At 40.5% G+C, this 11840-nt stretch overlaps 4 protein-coding genes across 4 annotated transcripts; 2 read left to right on the plus strand and 2 right to left on the minus strand. All coding sequences in view use genetic code 12, as the record gives it.

Moving 5' to 3' along the window:
* Positions 1-97: 97 nt before the first annotated feature.
* On the minus strand, positions 98-1738 carry SKN7 (kinase-regulated stress-responsive transcription factor; the record flags this gene model as incomplete). The annotated part of the gene is made up of 1 exon (XM_064918088.1): positions 98-1738. The coding sequence occupies one exon, from the start codon at positions 1736-1738 to the stop codon at positions 98-100; it is 1641 nt and encodes a 546-aa protein (XP_064776791.1).
* A 2019-nt stretch (positions 1739-3757) lies between these two features.
* Positions 3758-4927, plus strand: RJT20DRAFT_8603 (endonuclease). The gene has a single exon (XM_064921257.1). The coding sequence runs from the start codon at positions 3885-3887 to the stop codon at positions 4884-4886; it is 1002 nt and encodes a 333-aa protein (XP_064776792.1). The 5' UTR covers positions 3758-3884; the 3' UTR covers positions 4887-4927.
* A 42-nt stretch (positions 4928-4969) lies between these two features.
* ROT2 (glucan 1,3-alpha-glucosidase ROT2) lies at positions 4970-7825 on the minus strand (the record flags this gene model as incomplete). Its single annotated transcript, XM_064918671.1, has 2 exons — positions 4970-5054; positions 5133-7825. The coding sequence occupies 2 exons, from the start codon at positions 7823-7825 to the stop codon at positions 4970-4972; spliced, it is 2778 nt and encodes a 925-aa protein (XP_064776793.1).
* A 1210-nt stretch (positions 7826-9035) lies between these two features.
* BRE1 (E3 ubiquitin-protein ligase) lies at positions 9036-11153 on the plus strand (the record flags this gene model as incomplete). The annotated part of the gene is made up of 1 exon (XM_064920128.1): positions 9036-11153. The coding sequence occupies one exon, from the start codon at positions 9036-9038 to the stop codon at positions 11151-11153; it is 2118 nt and encodes a 705-aa protein (XP_064776794.1).
* Positions 11154-11840: the final 687 nt, after the last annotated feature.

An 11840-nucleotide genomic window follows, 5' to 3' on the forward strand; every position in this document is an offset into this window, starting at 1 on the left:
ATTGTTAAAAAGCGTACAATTATACCACAATTAGTAGGTTGAACTCTCATAATAATAGATTAAACCATACCATCAGATATAGTATCTAAACCATCAATTATTGCAACCTTGGCTTTTTCGATAACGGGTCGTCACTTTCAGCACTGAGATAGGACTCATTTGATTGCAAGCCGTTCATGTTGGTGGGAGGAGGGCCAACATCGGTCTGAGCTACTGGGAGGCTCACTCTACCTGGCCTGGTATCAATTCCAGTCTTATTATCATCTGTCAAGAGATGTTTCGATAAAATCGAGTACAAATCATCCTTCGTGAATGGCTTTGCTAAGATATCAGACATACCATTTTGCAAGTATGTTACCAAGTCGTTATCTTCGATATTTCCTGTCATGGCAATAATTGGAGTCTTAGTGTCAAAGGAACGGATAACACTAGTTGCAGTGGCTCCATCCAAATTTGGCATCACGATGTCCATTAAGACCAAATCATACTTGGTATGTTCAACTGTTGAAATGGCATTCAACCCATCAGTTACAACAGTGACCTGACACCCATACTTCACAAGAAACTTGCGACACAACTGAATACACACATTGTCGTCTTCTACTAATAATACATGAAATTTTGGGTTTGCCAAGGTCGTGGTACTTGTCTGAGGAGAACCTGCCGTGGATGGTACAAGTGGAGAATGCTGCTTAGGCGTAATAGTATCATTGGGGGGTGTTTGCCTTGTTGGGAGTGGCGCGGGAGGGGCTAATCCTCCTTGCGGTAAATAGGTTGGGGCTACTGATATATTCGAACTGTTTGTTGGAGCAGTAGCGATGGGTTGTTGGACTTGAGGAAGCCTTGCTCCATTGGGGCTTGGGAGGGTTGGTGATAGGTGTGAAATTGAGTTTGATTGGTGGTGTTGAGCCTGGGAAATTGAAGGTTGTGCTATAGTCGGTATCACGGAAGCTAGTTGCTGTGGGTTATGATTTTGCGTCCGTGGTGGCTGTTGAAGGTTCATTAGGGATGAGTTGGGGAAGTCCAACGGAGGTAATTTGATACCGGCTTGAAGCAAGCAATTCACTAGAACACCCATAGACCTGTGATATCTTTCATCCACGGTGTTGATGGCTACGATATTTTCTATTAATGTTTTGTACTTGGTCTGTAGTATGTTGATATCCTGGTGAAGGGCCTTATTATCTGCTTTGAGTTGGTCTATCTGTTCTTTCATGTGGTTCTGGGAGTTTGTGAGATGGGAGAAGTTGTGGTTACAGGTGCCCGACGAAGGGCGTATGCCTTCATTGCCATTTACCGATGCTGGAGGACCTACTTTCTTGGTGGATGGTCCCTTTCTTTTGATGTTTTCGAGGGAACTACGGTCATTGATCTTAAAGTCCGGGTGTTTGAACTCCCAGGCGTCCTCTCCATATAAATATGTCTGTTTCTCCTCATTGGGTATTTTGACCTTATGGAAATCGTACTTGTTGAGTTGTCTGACGAAGGAAGCGAAGTTAGAGTGCTTGAAATGGCGAGGAAGGATTTCCTTGGTGAATTCGTTGGTGTTAAGCACCACGAACGAGTCTCCTGTGGTGGTCCAACGAACCACATCCTTGTAGCTTTCTTCCTGGAGCATTAGAAAGAGTTTCTTGACAAAGTCATTGGAACCGCTCTGGTTCGAGCTGGCGGTAGAGGCCACTGACGCCGCATTAGGTGCCAGAAGAGAGGCCTCTTGTTTTATGGGGACGCTGGCCATGTCGAGATGGTGGAGCCTGATGAATCTCGAGTTTTAGTGAGGCAGTAGCTATGGATTGTGGAGTATAGTGACCAGGCTGAGCAGACGGCGGTACTTGCTACGACTCAATGGGGTAAAAGTTGCCTTGGATGAAGGGGTGCAGCTCAAAGAGTAGAAGAACCACAGCAGGACAACAGTATGACAGAAAAAGAACAAACTAAAGCGAATTATAAACTGAAGAAAGCCCTCTTTCAATATACGAACCCGATTTGTAACTGGAAAGAAAAGAAAATGAAAAGAAACGAAACGGAACGAAGAGCCAAGCGAGAACTGACAGTCTCTAGAAAACAAAACGCAGTAACAGTGACACAGTAACAACTGTAGTAGTGTAGTAGTAATTAATGAGTAGTGAGTACAGTCCAGAGAATAGTGAGTACAGTCCAGAGAATAGTGAGTGAGTACAACAAAACCAATAATAGTGAAGAAAGCACAGCCAGTAGTAGACACAGAAACAGCAACAGAGTGAGACACAGAATCAGACACAGACACAGACACAGAAAGACAACGGTGCGTTAAAATGCCAAGTAACCGAACGGTGAGGTAATCTCAATTGCGACAAACCACAAACCGGAGCCAATTGCAGTGTTCCAGTAGTCGGAGAGGTAACAGAGAACCAGGTTTCGAGTGTGAATGTCAGCGGTGAGACACGGACTGAGTTACGAAAGAAAAAGCGAAGGAGGAAGAGAAAGACACCGAGAACATAGAACGTATGACATACAGAGAACAAGGTAAGTTACGGCAAAAGCCGTTACCAGTGGCTAGGTGCAGAGGGTGCAGTAACACAGAGTGAAGAGCATACGGTGAACGCTGTAGATGCAGTGAACATACAGTCAGTGCAGTGGAACACAGCAGGTAGAACCCTGGAGAGGAATGAGAATATGAGGAGGAGGAAGGAATTGGAGGAAAGAAGGAAGGAAAGAAGGAACCTCTGGGGGCTCCTGGAGAAAACAGGAACAGGAAAAGGAACAGGAACCAGGCAACATTGAGTGTCAGAAAGGTGAGAAGTGGGCAGTGTAGGGAAGCGAAACTGCTAACAGACAGGATACGGGAGAGTAAAACGGACAAGGAGACAGAGGACAATGTACAGTGTCTGTTGTAGAGAGTACAAGCAACCTGGAGAAACTTACTAGAGATGGAATAAGTGGCCCAAAAGACAGGGGGGAATCTGTACCATCTAACTTACTCACAGTCGCTAGAAAATGGTACCTACAGTAAGAGCCAGTTGTTTGCTGCGGAATAAAGCCATGGAATTACATGAACGAAACCCCAATGGCTACTGGGTGGGGGGTCCAACAGCTACCAATGTCAGTCCACCTTTTTGACGGTGATGGTGGGAACTCTTGGGTGTTAACAGGATGGGTTCAGGGTACGAAATCCCCTGGGCATCGTTCCATTTACCACCGTCGTCCCGTTCTCATGCAATGGTATCGTATCTCACTTCCGTAATATCCATCGTGCATGCTATAGGTGGTGCCTCACAGCCTTCATTGCAGTAGATGAAATAGCTATGGACTAATGTTCTGTGTGAAATAATTGAAAAAAAAAAGCTATCAAAAGCCGTACCATCATGTCCGGCTTGTTCCTCCCCTAGAAAAATGACTTGATTTGCTAGCAGAACTTATGTGCTATCCCTACTCAATTCCTCTGGTTAGTATCCCCAGGTCTATATGTTTGGTATTAACAAACCTTCACTTACGTCATAATCCCGTGGTGAGGCTGATAACAGCTTCTGCATTGAATGTATGGGCTCTTGAAAAATTCCAAGCGGTAGCGCCGCAAATTATTCTACAGTTGATCATATGCAGACCATCAATATTCCTTTTGCATCAATTGCATTTTATGAAGAAAACTTAATGGCAACATTCTTTTTCTTCTCTGTAATAACAGCCCCTTATCCGTGCTAACTTAGGGTAATACCCGGCAATAAAGCAGTTTGACGTACTCTACGTTGTGTAAGTATCCGGTCCGGCGTTCCCCACACAAGAGCCGTGAGCTCTTCTCTTCATTCTTGTGCACTTAGGCGTTTGCATACATTTGCATTATAGGCTCCATTGTATTTAGGTACCACAGAAACTTACATTACAAGGTTAGGTTGAACATTCTCCATATGCTGGTGTCAGGAACATCTCAGGCTTCTTTTGCAGCACCATCTTTACATGTTATTCCGGAGTTCTACGGAGTCTACCTTCTTCAGTCGGTGCCAAAGCCAAGATCCTTCTATATAGGGTCTACACCGGATCCACCAAGACGATTACGGCAGCACAATGGACAATTGAAGGTAGGAGGAGCATTTAGAACCAAAAAGACAGGATCTAGACCGTGGCGGATGGTTATGGTGGTATACAACTTTCCTTCTAAAGTGGCGGCGTTGCAGTTTGAACATTCGTTTCAACACTCACACGAGACCAGACACATCAAGCATGCTGACCGGGTCTGCAACAGCAGACTGGCAGGCAATTCTCTTCATCACAAGTTTGCCAATGTTCGCTTGTTGCTTTCTTCGGATTACTTCAAGCGCTGGAATTTAAAAGTCTTGGTATTAGATGAGACGATATACATAGACAACTGGCTCAAAAATAAATTCAGGATACAACTTCCACCACAAGTGGAAGTGACATCTACCGATTTTGATTCTTACTTTGGTGACACGACAGACTTAGAATCCGGTGATTTATCGTCACAGAGTAACCAAAATCTTATCCAAATAAGGACGGAGAATGATAATACAATCTGGGAAGTGGCTAAAGAATTAGTCGTGTTGAACTCTCCAACGTGCTACCTTTGCAAAGAATCAATAGACTACTTACCCGAAGAGATACCTCCTTTAAATAGCAGGAAGGACTTAGAGCTATTTCTTGTAGGTGGACAGCTCCCACTCGTTAGTGTTTGTTATCATGATTCATGTCATCAGGTTTTCCATCTTTCATGTCTATCGACTAACTGCAACAGAGATGAAAGCGATTCATTGTTACCAACATTGGTAGAGTGTGGTAATTGCAAATTGCGTTTGGAGTGGTTACGTGTCGCTAAGTTGGCAACAAAGCTACGCCATTATGTGCTTAAGGATTCAATAATTACGCGTAGTCAAGCTATAGACCAAGGGCAATAATCCTCTAAAGGAGAAGGAGATAGTGGCTTCGAACTACTTGATAAATGCATATATTGTAAGCCTAACAGTTCATAACTAAAAACTTATAATTCGTCATGTTCGATATCTAAAATGATCTGTATCAGCCAATCCGAATTGATCTTCAATTTTGGATTCTCAATTATTAACCTGTAATCCACGGTTGAATCCAACTTAGCACTCCATATTTCATTAGATTGGGAAATGGCTGCTCCATGAGACACCGACTTAAACGGAGAAATTATAATAATCTTTTCAATCCCTATGTTTCCTAGGGAGTTGATGTACTCTTTATTAGAGCCATTAACATGAGCCGTTAATCCATCCTTAGAGTACTTAATGTGTACATTGATAGACTCTCCTGATGTGCTGTAACCAAAGGACTCACCATCATCAATGTAAATATTGCCCTCTGCGTGCCCGTACTTATCTAATGCCACAACTATTGTGTAAGGATCGTTTGCCATCAATTTTGTAGATCTACGATATCTTTCTTTACGTGCGATAATATGGCCACCCTTAATAAGAACAGGGATATCGTGTAACGTCACGTCCTTTCTAATATATCCTGGTTTCCTGACGTTGTACCAGCCTACTTTAGAAAGGTCACCATTTGTAAAGTCATAGTAGATCTCGGTGTCAGGGATGTAAATAGTAATATCGTTGGCATTCTCGTCAGTTACTGGTTTAACCATTAACCCGGAGCTTCCAATAAAGAATTGATCTTCGATTGAATAACTCTCTAAATTATTAAGCGATTCATAGAAAATTGGCTTCATGATAGGGGAACCGTTAGTGGACGATTCATAAAATGCTGTGTAGAAAACTGGGAGAAGCGAATATCTTAAATTGAGGGCTTCTCTGATCACAGAAGTGTACGGCTCACCAGGAACCCAAGGCTCACGTCTTCTGGAATCTATATGGGCATGCGCTCTGAAGAAAGGATACCAAATGCCGGTTTGGTACCATCTTGTGAGCAATTCTTTACTTGGATTGCCAAAAAAGCCACCAACATCAGCTCCAGAAAATGGCATTCCGACCACATTAGAAGTCAAAATCATAGGAATGGAAATTTTCAAGTATTCCCACTTGGACATGTTATCTCCAGTCCACATGGCTGCAGTTCTTTGAGATCCTGCGAAGTAGGATCTTGTTAAAACGAAAGGCCTCTCTCTTGTATGGCCATCCAAGCGCTTGACAAGGGAGTTGAAGGTTGCTTCATGAAAACTAAGACCATATATATTATGAACGGAACGATGTTCCCATCCCCCATAGTGCAAGTTGTCTTTTGGTGAACTTGTTTCCGGTCCATTAAAGACAGAAGGCTCGTTCATATCATTCCAAAGATGCAAATTAGTAGATTCACCACCAGTAAATTTATTCTTCTTATCCCACGAGAATTTAGAATCCCAGAAAGATTGGGAAGAGGGATTTAATGTGTCAATCCAGACCGATTCTCCTGGCCAACAATGGCCATGATAACTAGAATTGGAAGGATCATTCATGCATATTTTTTTCTTTTCTAGTTGGTTGCTAACATCATATCCCGTTTTTATATGAGGATCAATAATAACCACCAAGTTTCTTCCCGTTAAATCTAATTCTTTTAACATCCCTTCAGGGTCTGGGAATTTATCTTCTTGCCAAGTGAAGTATTTCTTAGAATCTGTATACTCGATATCTAACCAAATCGTATCATACGGAATCTGGTGCTGGTCCATCAATGAGTTAATATCAAGAACATCCTTTTCATCATTATAGTTCCAGCGACATTGATGGTATCCAAGAGAGAACAATGGAGGTAATTGCGTATAACCAGTAATTGCTCCATAATTCTTGTTGATTTCAGCTGGCGTAGAGCCAATTAGAATTATGAAGTCAATCACTCCGTTTTCAGAAACCCAATGGGTCTTCGAATCCTTCGTACTATTTGATTTATCAACGTTAATGAAAGTGTCTGCACTGTTGATCCAGAACAACCCAACTGAAAGGGCGGGCTTAACTGCCAATAATAAGGGAATAGAACCATACATTGGCAATCTGGAGTCTGTTTCATACTCAAAGATATCAACATTGAACAACCGGTATGGATTGTTGGATTCTGTTGTATCCTTTAAATTCAAGGTGTCTGCGTGTTCTGGAATTCCATAGAGGTTTCTGAAATTTTTGAAGGTGAAATCAAGTCCAATGGATTCAGGTCCTAATGGTAAACTATCCTCTTTGGAGTCCTTAAAATCGTCTTGGAACATGTTGAAGTCACTTTCCTGTGGAGAAAGATGGTCGGCGTTGGCATCCTTTGGTCTCCAGTGTTCCACATTGAGGAAACCTCTGTCGTTAACTACAACTTGAGCCTCACCAAGATGGTAAACGGTCAATTTAATAGGGTAAAATTCCAATTCTGCCACGTACTCCTTCGATTTGCCGTATGTGATGGAGAATTTTGTATCTGACTTCTTGAGATCAGCATCCTCGGTTTTGACGTATTGCAATTCCTGGTTCACAAAAGCCCAGTTCGACGTTTCATTATATCTCTGATGATTAATAAATTTATTCGCTATGTTGATCGCTTCTCTTTTGGCCTCGTCCACTTGAATTCTGATATTGTTTCCTTCTAGTACAGAAATTTTTAAGGGTAAAACCACCTTCTCTTCAGGAAGGTTTGGCAACACCTTTACAATTTGGCCCTGAATGAAGAACTTGTCAGGTCCAGAGATGACTTCGACAGAATTTGCATCAATTGAATAGTCAGATTTGTATTCCGAGCCCAACGATGAGATCTGATCCGCGTAATGCTTGTTTCTATGGCAAAATCCCGAATTTTCACAGTTCTTGAAAAGATAATCTTTGACTGCTGCTACGTAGCTAACGTGGAGAGCAACGACAAGAAGCGGAATTGAGATTTGTGCAAGGGTAACCCTCATAATAATAGATACTACGAGGCAATTGCTACTTCCAAATATATATTTCCTGCTTGGAAGCGACAATTGCTTGTATTTCCAAGTGAAAGAAGGAAAAACACTAGTCAACTCTGTTATATTCTTCACTGGTATATTTTAATTAGAGGAACGGGCGAGTCGTAAAAGGTATGGTATTTGGGAATACTACTGCGGTGTGGGTCTATTCATGAACGGTGAGATATTGTCGCAAGTGTGAAAAATGGCGATTTTTGGTCATAGGAAATGAATTGCCAGGAGGAAGATCATAGAGAGGAGAAATGAGGAAGAGAGATGTTTCATAATGGAGGAGTTGTTTGAAAGGAAGAGAATTTGGTAAACAGTAAGTTTATTGTGATGCTGAATGTAACGGGATTGTCTACTTTAGATAATTTCTAGGAGGAGATTTCTACCGTTCATTTGACTGATCTGGTGGTATATTTCTTTCAGATTCTCTGCCATATTAACTGTATTAACTGCTATTTAATGAAGACGGGGACCCTCACCAGAAATACACAGTGGTATTCTACCTAAACAGTGAAAAATTCATTGAAATTTCAACGTATTCCTATCGATTTCTTTCCTCGCATACAAACTCATCCCACTAAAAATCGGCAATCACATCAATCTCCTCCATTCATTCATTCTACCCATCTTTCCAACTAACAACTACTTGTAACCGATCTTTACGGTCGTGTGAGAATCCAAAAAATGGCTGGAAATTTTCACCAAAAAGCCAAAGTAAAAATTGAAGCTCAGAAGAAAAAAAAATCAACTGAAGAAAAGAATACAAAAGAACTACAAGAAGACTGTGATTACTTACCCGGAAGAATATCGATATTATCGTAGAATTTGGTTCTTTGTTATATATACGTATATAAGGGTATAGTTTACTTTGATTGCGAAACTAATTTGCTTTGCTTTGATCGGGTTCACGAAGTTCCATTTAAATACTTGAGACTCTCCTCATATTGGTATTTCTGGTTCTAGACGGCAATCAATTAGTTTAAAGATCGGTCAGTACAAGAGGAAATCGTATATTTTGTTACTTCATTCATATCTAACGATTTCCCGATTTTTGACTGTCCACTTTGGTTACCAGTTTCTTATAGAAGAAGGGCCATATTAACCTGTTAACAACCCGCTTCTAGTTTTGCTCGTTTACAACGTCTTGCATCAGTTATAATCAGAACATATAATGAGCCTGCTGGAGATCGAAAGAAAAAGGCTGGTCTCAGATACCCCGTCTGTTGATGCTAAAAGGCAAAAACCACTCCAGGAATTGAGCGAAGATGGACCGTTGACTCAATCCGACGTGGTCTACTTCCAAAAGGAAGCCATATGGCGACAGATGGTTGCATATAAAGAAAAGACTCAACTGTTGAGTCGACAACTACGTAAACTCGAGGTCAAATACGAATCAAACCAACGAAAATTGCATGTTTTAGACTCTTGGTACGGACAGATAATTAATGTCTTTTCTTCCAAGGTGAAGCCAAGTTCCAAAACTGACGAGAACTTATTAGCAAAACTTAATGACATAGAGGACTCAGTCTTGCAAACTAGAAGAAATGAAATATTGCAGGTTTTAACACCATTGATAGAGAACGTCAAATCTGCTTCTGCATCAAATTCTGAAGTCTTAGTAGAAAAGTTGGAGATCTTGAATTCGGAATTGGCATCGATCCAAGCTGAGAACCAAACTTTGTTGGCTCTGAAGGCGGATTTGGAAGTGAAAATAGATGAATTACAACAAGAAATATTCACGCTCACGAAACAGAAGGAGAGACAGCATTCAAAGACCCTCAAGCGCGTTGATGACAGTATCTATGTGGATGATTCAAATGGTTCGGTCAAACACGAAACAAGTGAGAATGCAACTCCATTAAAGCAAGACAGTACTCATTCCAAAGAAGAATCTGAAGCTAAAGGGGAAATAAAAAGCGAAGAATCCAATATAGATAAGGAAGAAATAGAAAGAATAACAGCACAACTTGAAGAGCTCACATCAACGAATACTCTTCTTACTAAACAAATACAGGAGATAACAGAAAAGTACAATAAATCACAGCAGGAAATAGTTCAATTAGATAACAAATTGCATCACTTGGAGGAGGCTGATTTGGCAGACAACGCACATTTCAAGAGAATAGTAAAGAACAATCAAAGATTACAAGAGCAAATTTCTCAGCTTTCCAAAATAAACTCAGGAAATATTGCCAAGTTGAACGACTTGGAGAAGAATCAAGATAATATTAAAGACTTAATACAGAAGGAAATTTTAGAAGAGAACGAGAACTTGAAGCAGCAATTGCACAAAAGTGAAACTGATCTAGTGAGGATTAGGACTGCTAGAGATGACTTAATATCTAAGCAGGCAATCTTGAAAAGTCAGGTAGAAGACCAAAAGACTAACGACGAGTTGAAGAACTTGAACAAGGTTTTCAGTGATAGAATTAGTCAGTTGGAAAGTGAACAAGTCGAAAAACTTTCCGAAGATACGAATAAGTTGAATGACTTGACAAAGGAGGAATTAATTGCAAGAATTAACCTTTTGAGCAAGGAAATAAAGGAAATTGAATTGGCATTTAAGCAAACCCGTGACATATCTTTGAAGAAATTGAACACAGCTGTGGATGATGAAAACTTAATTAGAAAGTTAACCATTGAGAAAACAAAGGCTGATCAAAAATACTTTGCTTCTATGAGATTGAAAGATTCTCTCCAATCCGAAAATAAAGTTATGAAAGCACAGATAGGAAAGTCGCAAGAGTTAATTAAGAATTTCAATGACTTGGAGAAGAATTACTTGAATAAGATTGAAATTTTGAACAAATCTTTGAATGACTACAAAGCCATCAAAGAAAATTCCCTACAGGAAAATACTCAATTGCTTGATTCGATGAAATCATTGCAGGCTTCTAAGGAGTCCTTGGAGAAGGAGATCAAGAGATATTCCCAAGTAGTTGAGAGCAAGACTGCGGAGATCACTTCGTTACAAGCTGAGTTAAACCGGAGCAAAGTTACAAACACCAAGTTGGAGAAGAACCTCAACAGTACTGAGAGTTTGTTGAAAAAGTATAAACAAAACAATACCTCATCCATTCTACAAGAGGATGAACAGCAATTGGAAGCCTTAAGATCCATTGCAAAGTGCTCTGTGTGTTCCAAAAACTGGAAGGACACTGCTATCACAGTTTGTGGACATGTATTTTGTCATAGCTGCACCCAAGAGAGATTGGCAGCTAGGCTAAGGAGGTGTCCCTCTTGTAACAAGGGATTCTCTGCTAATGATTTGTTATCAGTCCACTTATAGAGGACTCAAGCATACTGTATTATAAAGGATTCATCTACTTGTATAAATATCTACACTACAATTCCTTATATATCTGTCATTTACTTCTTAGTTGGAAGTAATTCATTGTATATAGGTATATTTAACACGACTATAATGCCGAAAGAAAAACTTAAATGGGTCTGTAATATTAAAACTAGGCAATACTTAGCGATTTTCTAACTAAATCAAGACTCTTCAATTTAGACATCAGCTTACGACACTCCGCCTCAAATACTCCTAATGTAGGAACTTTATCACGGTTGACGAAATCTTGGGGTATCTCGCATATCGAAATCAATATTTGTGGCTCCGGCATTATCGGTTTCCTAGCTTGTGCATTTCAGCCAAGTTGTGCGGTCTTATCATTTTAGGCAGATCTCTTTGTTATTCCAAATGCAGCCCATTTCCAACATAACTAGTTGGTTCTAGTTCATTCTAAATTTCATTGTGGTTGTGAAGTAGAGCATCTCCGAAACAAGAGTTATCTAGAGTTATCTAGAGTTATCTATGGGTGCAAATGCAGGGAGTGAAAAATATTTCATTTGGTATCAGATTAGGATAAAAAGGCTGGATGGCCATAAACAGGAAGTCGCGTCTCTTGCTACGCTCACTTTCTGTTGGTTACCCACTAAAATCCAAGTTGTGTAGTTGGAAGATCCGTGACAT

This window comes from Scheffersomyces xylosifermentans (genome assembly GCF_036884685.1).
Source record: "Scheffersomyces xylosifermentans strain CBS 12540 chromosome Unknown RJT20scaffold_1, whole genome shotgun sequence".
In the NCBI taxonomy this organism is placed as follows: domain Eukaryota; kingdom Fungi; phylum Ascomycota; class Pichiomycetes; order Serinales; family Debaryomycetaceae; genus Scheffersomyces; species Scheffersomyces xylosifermentans.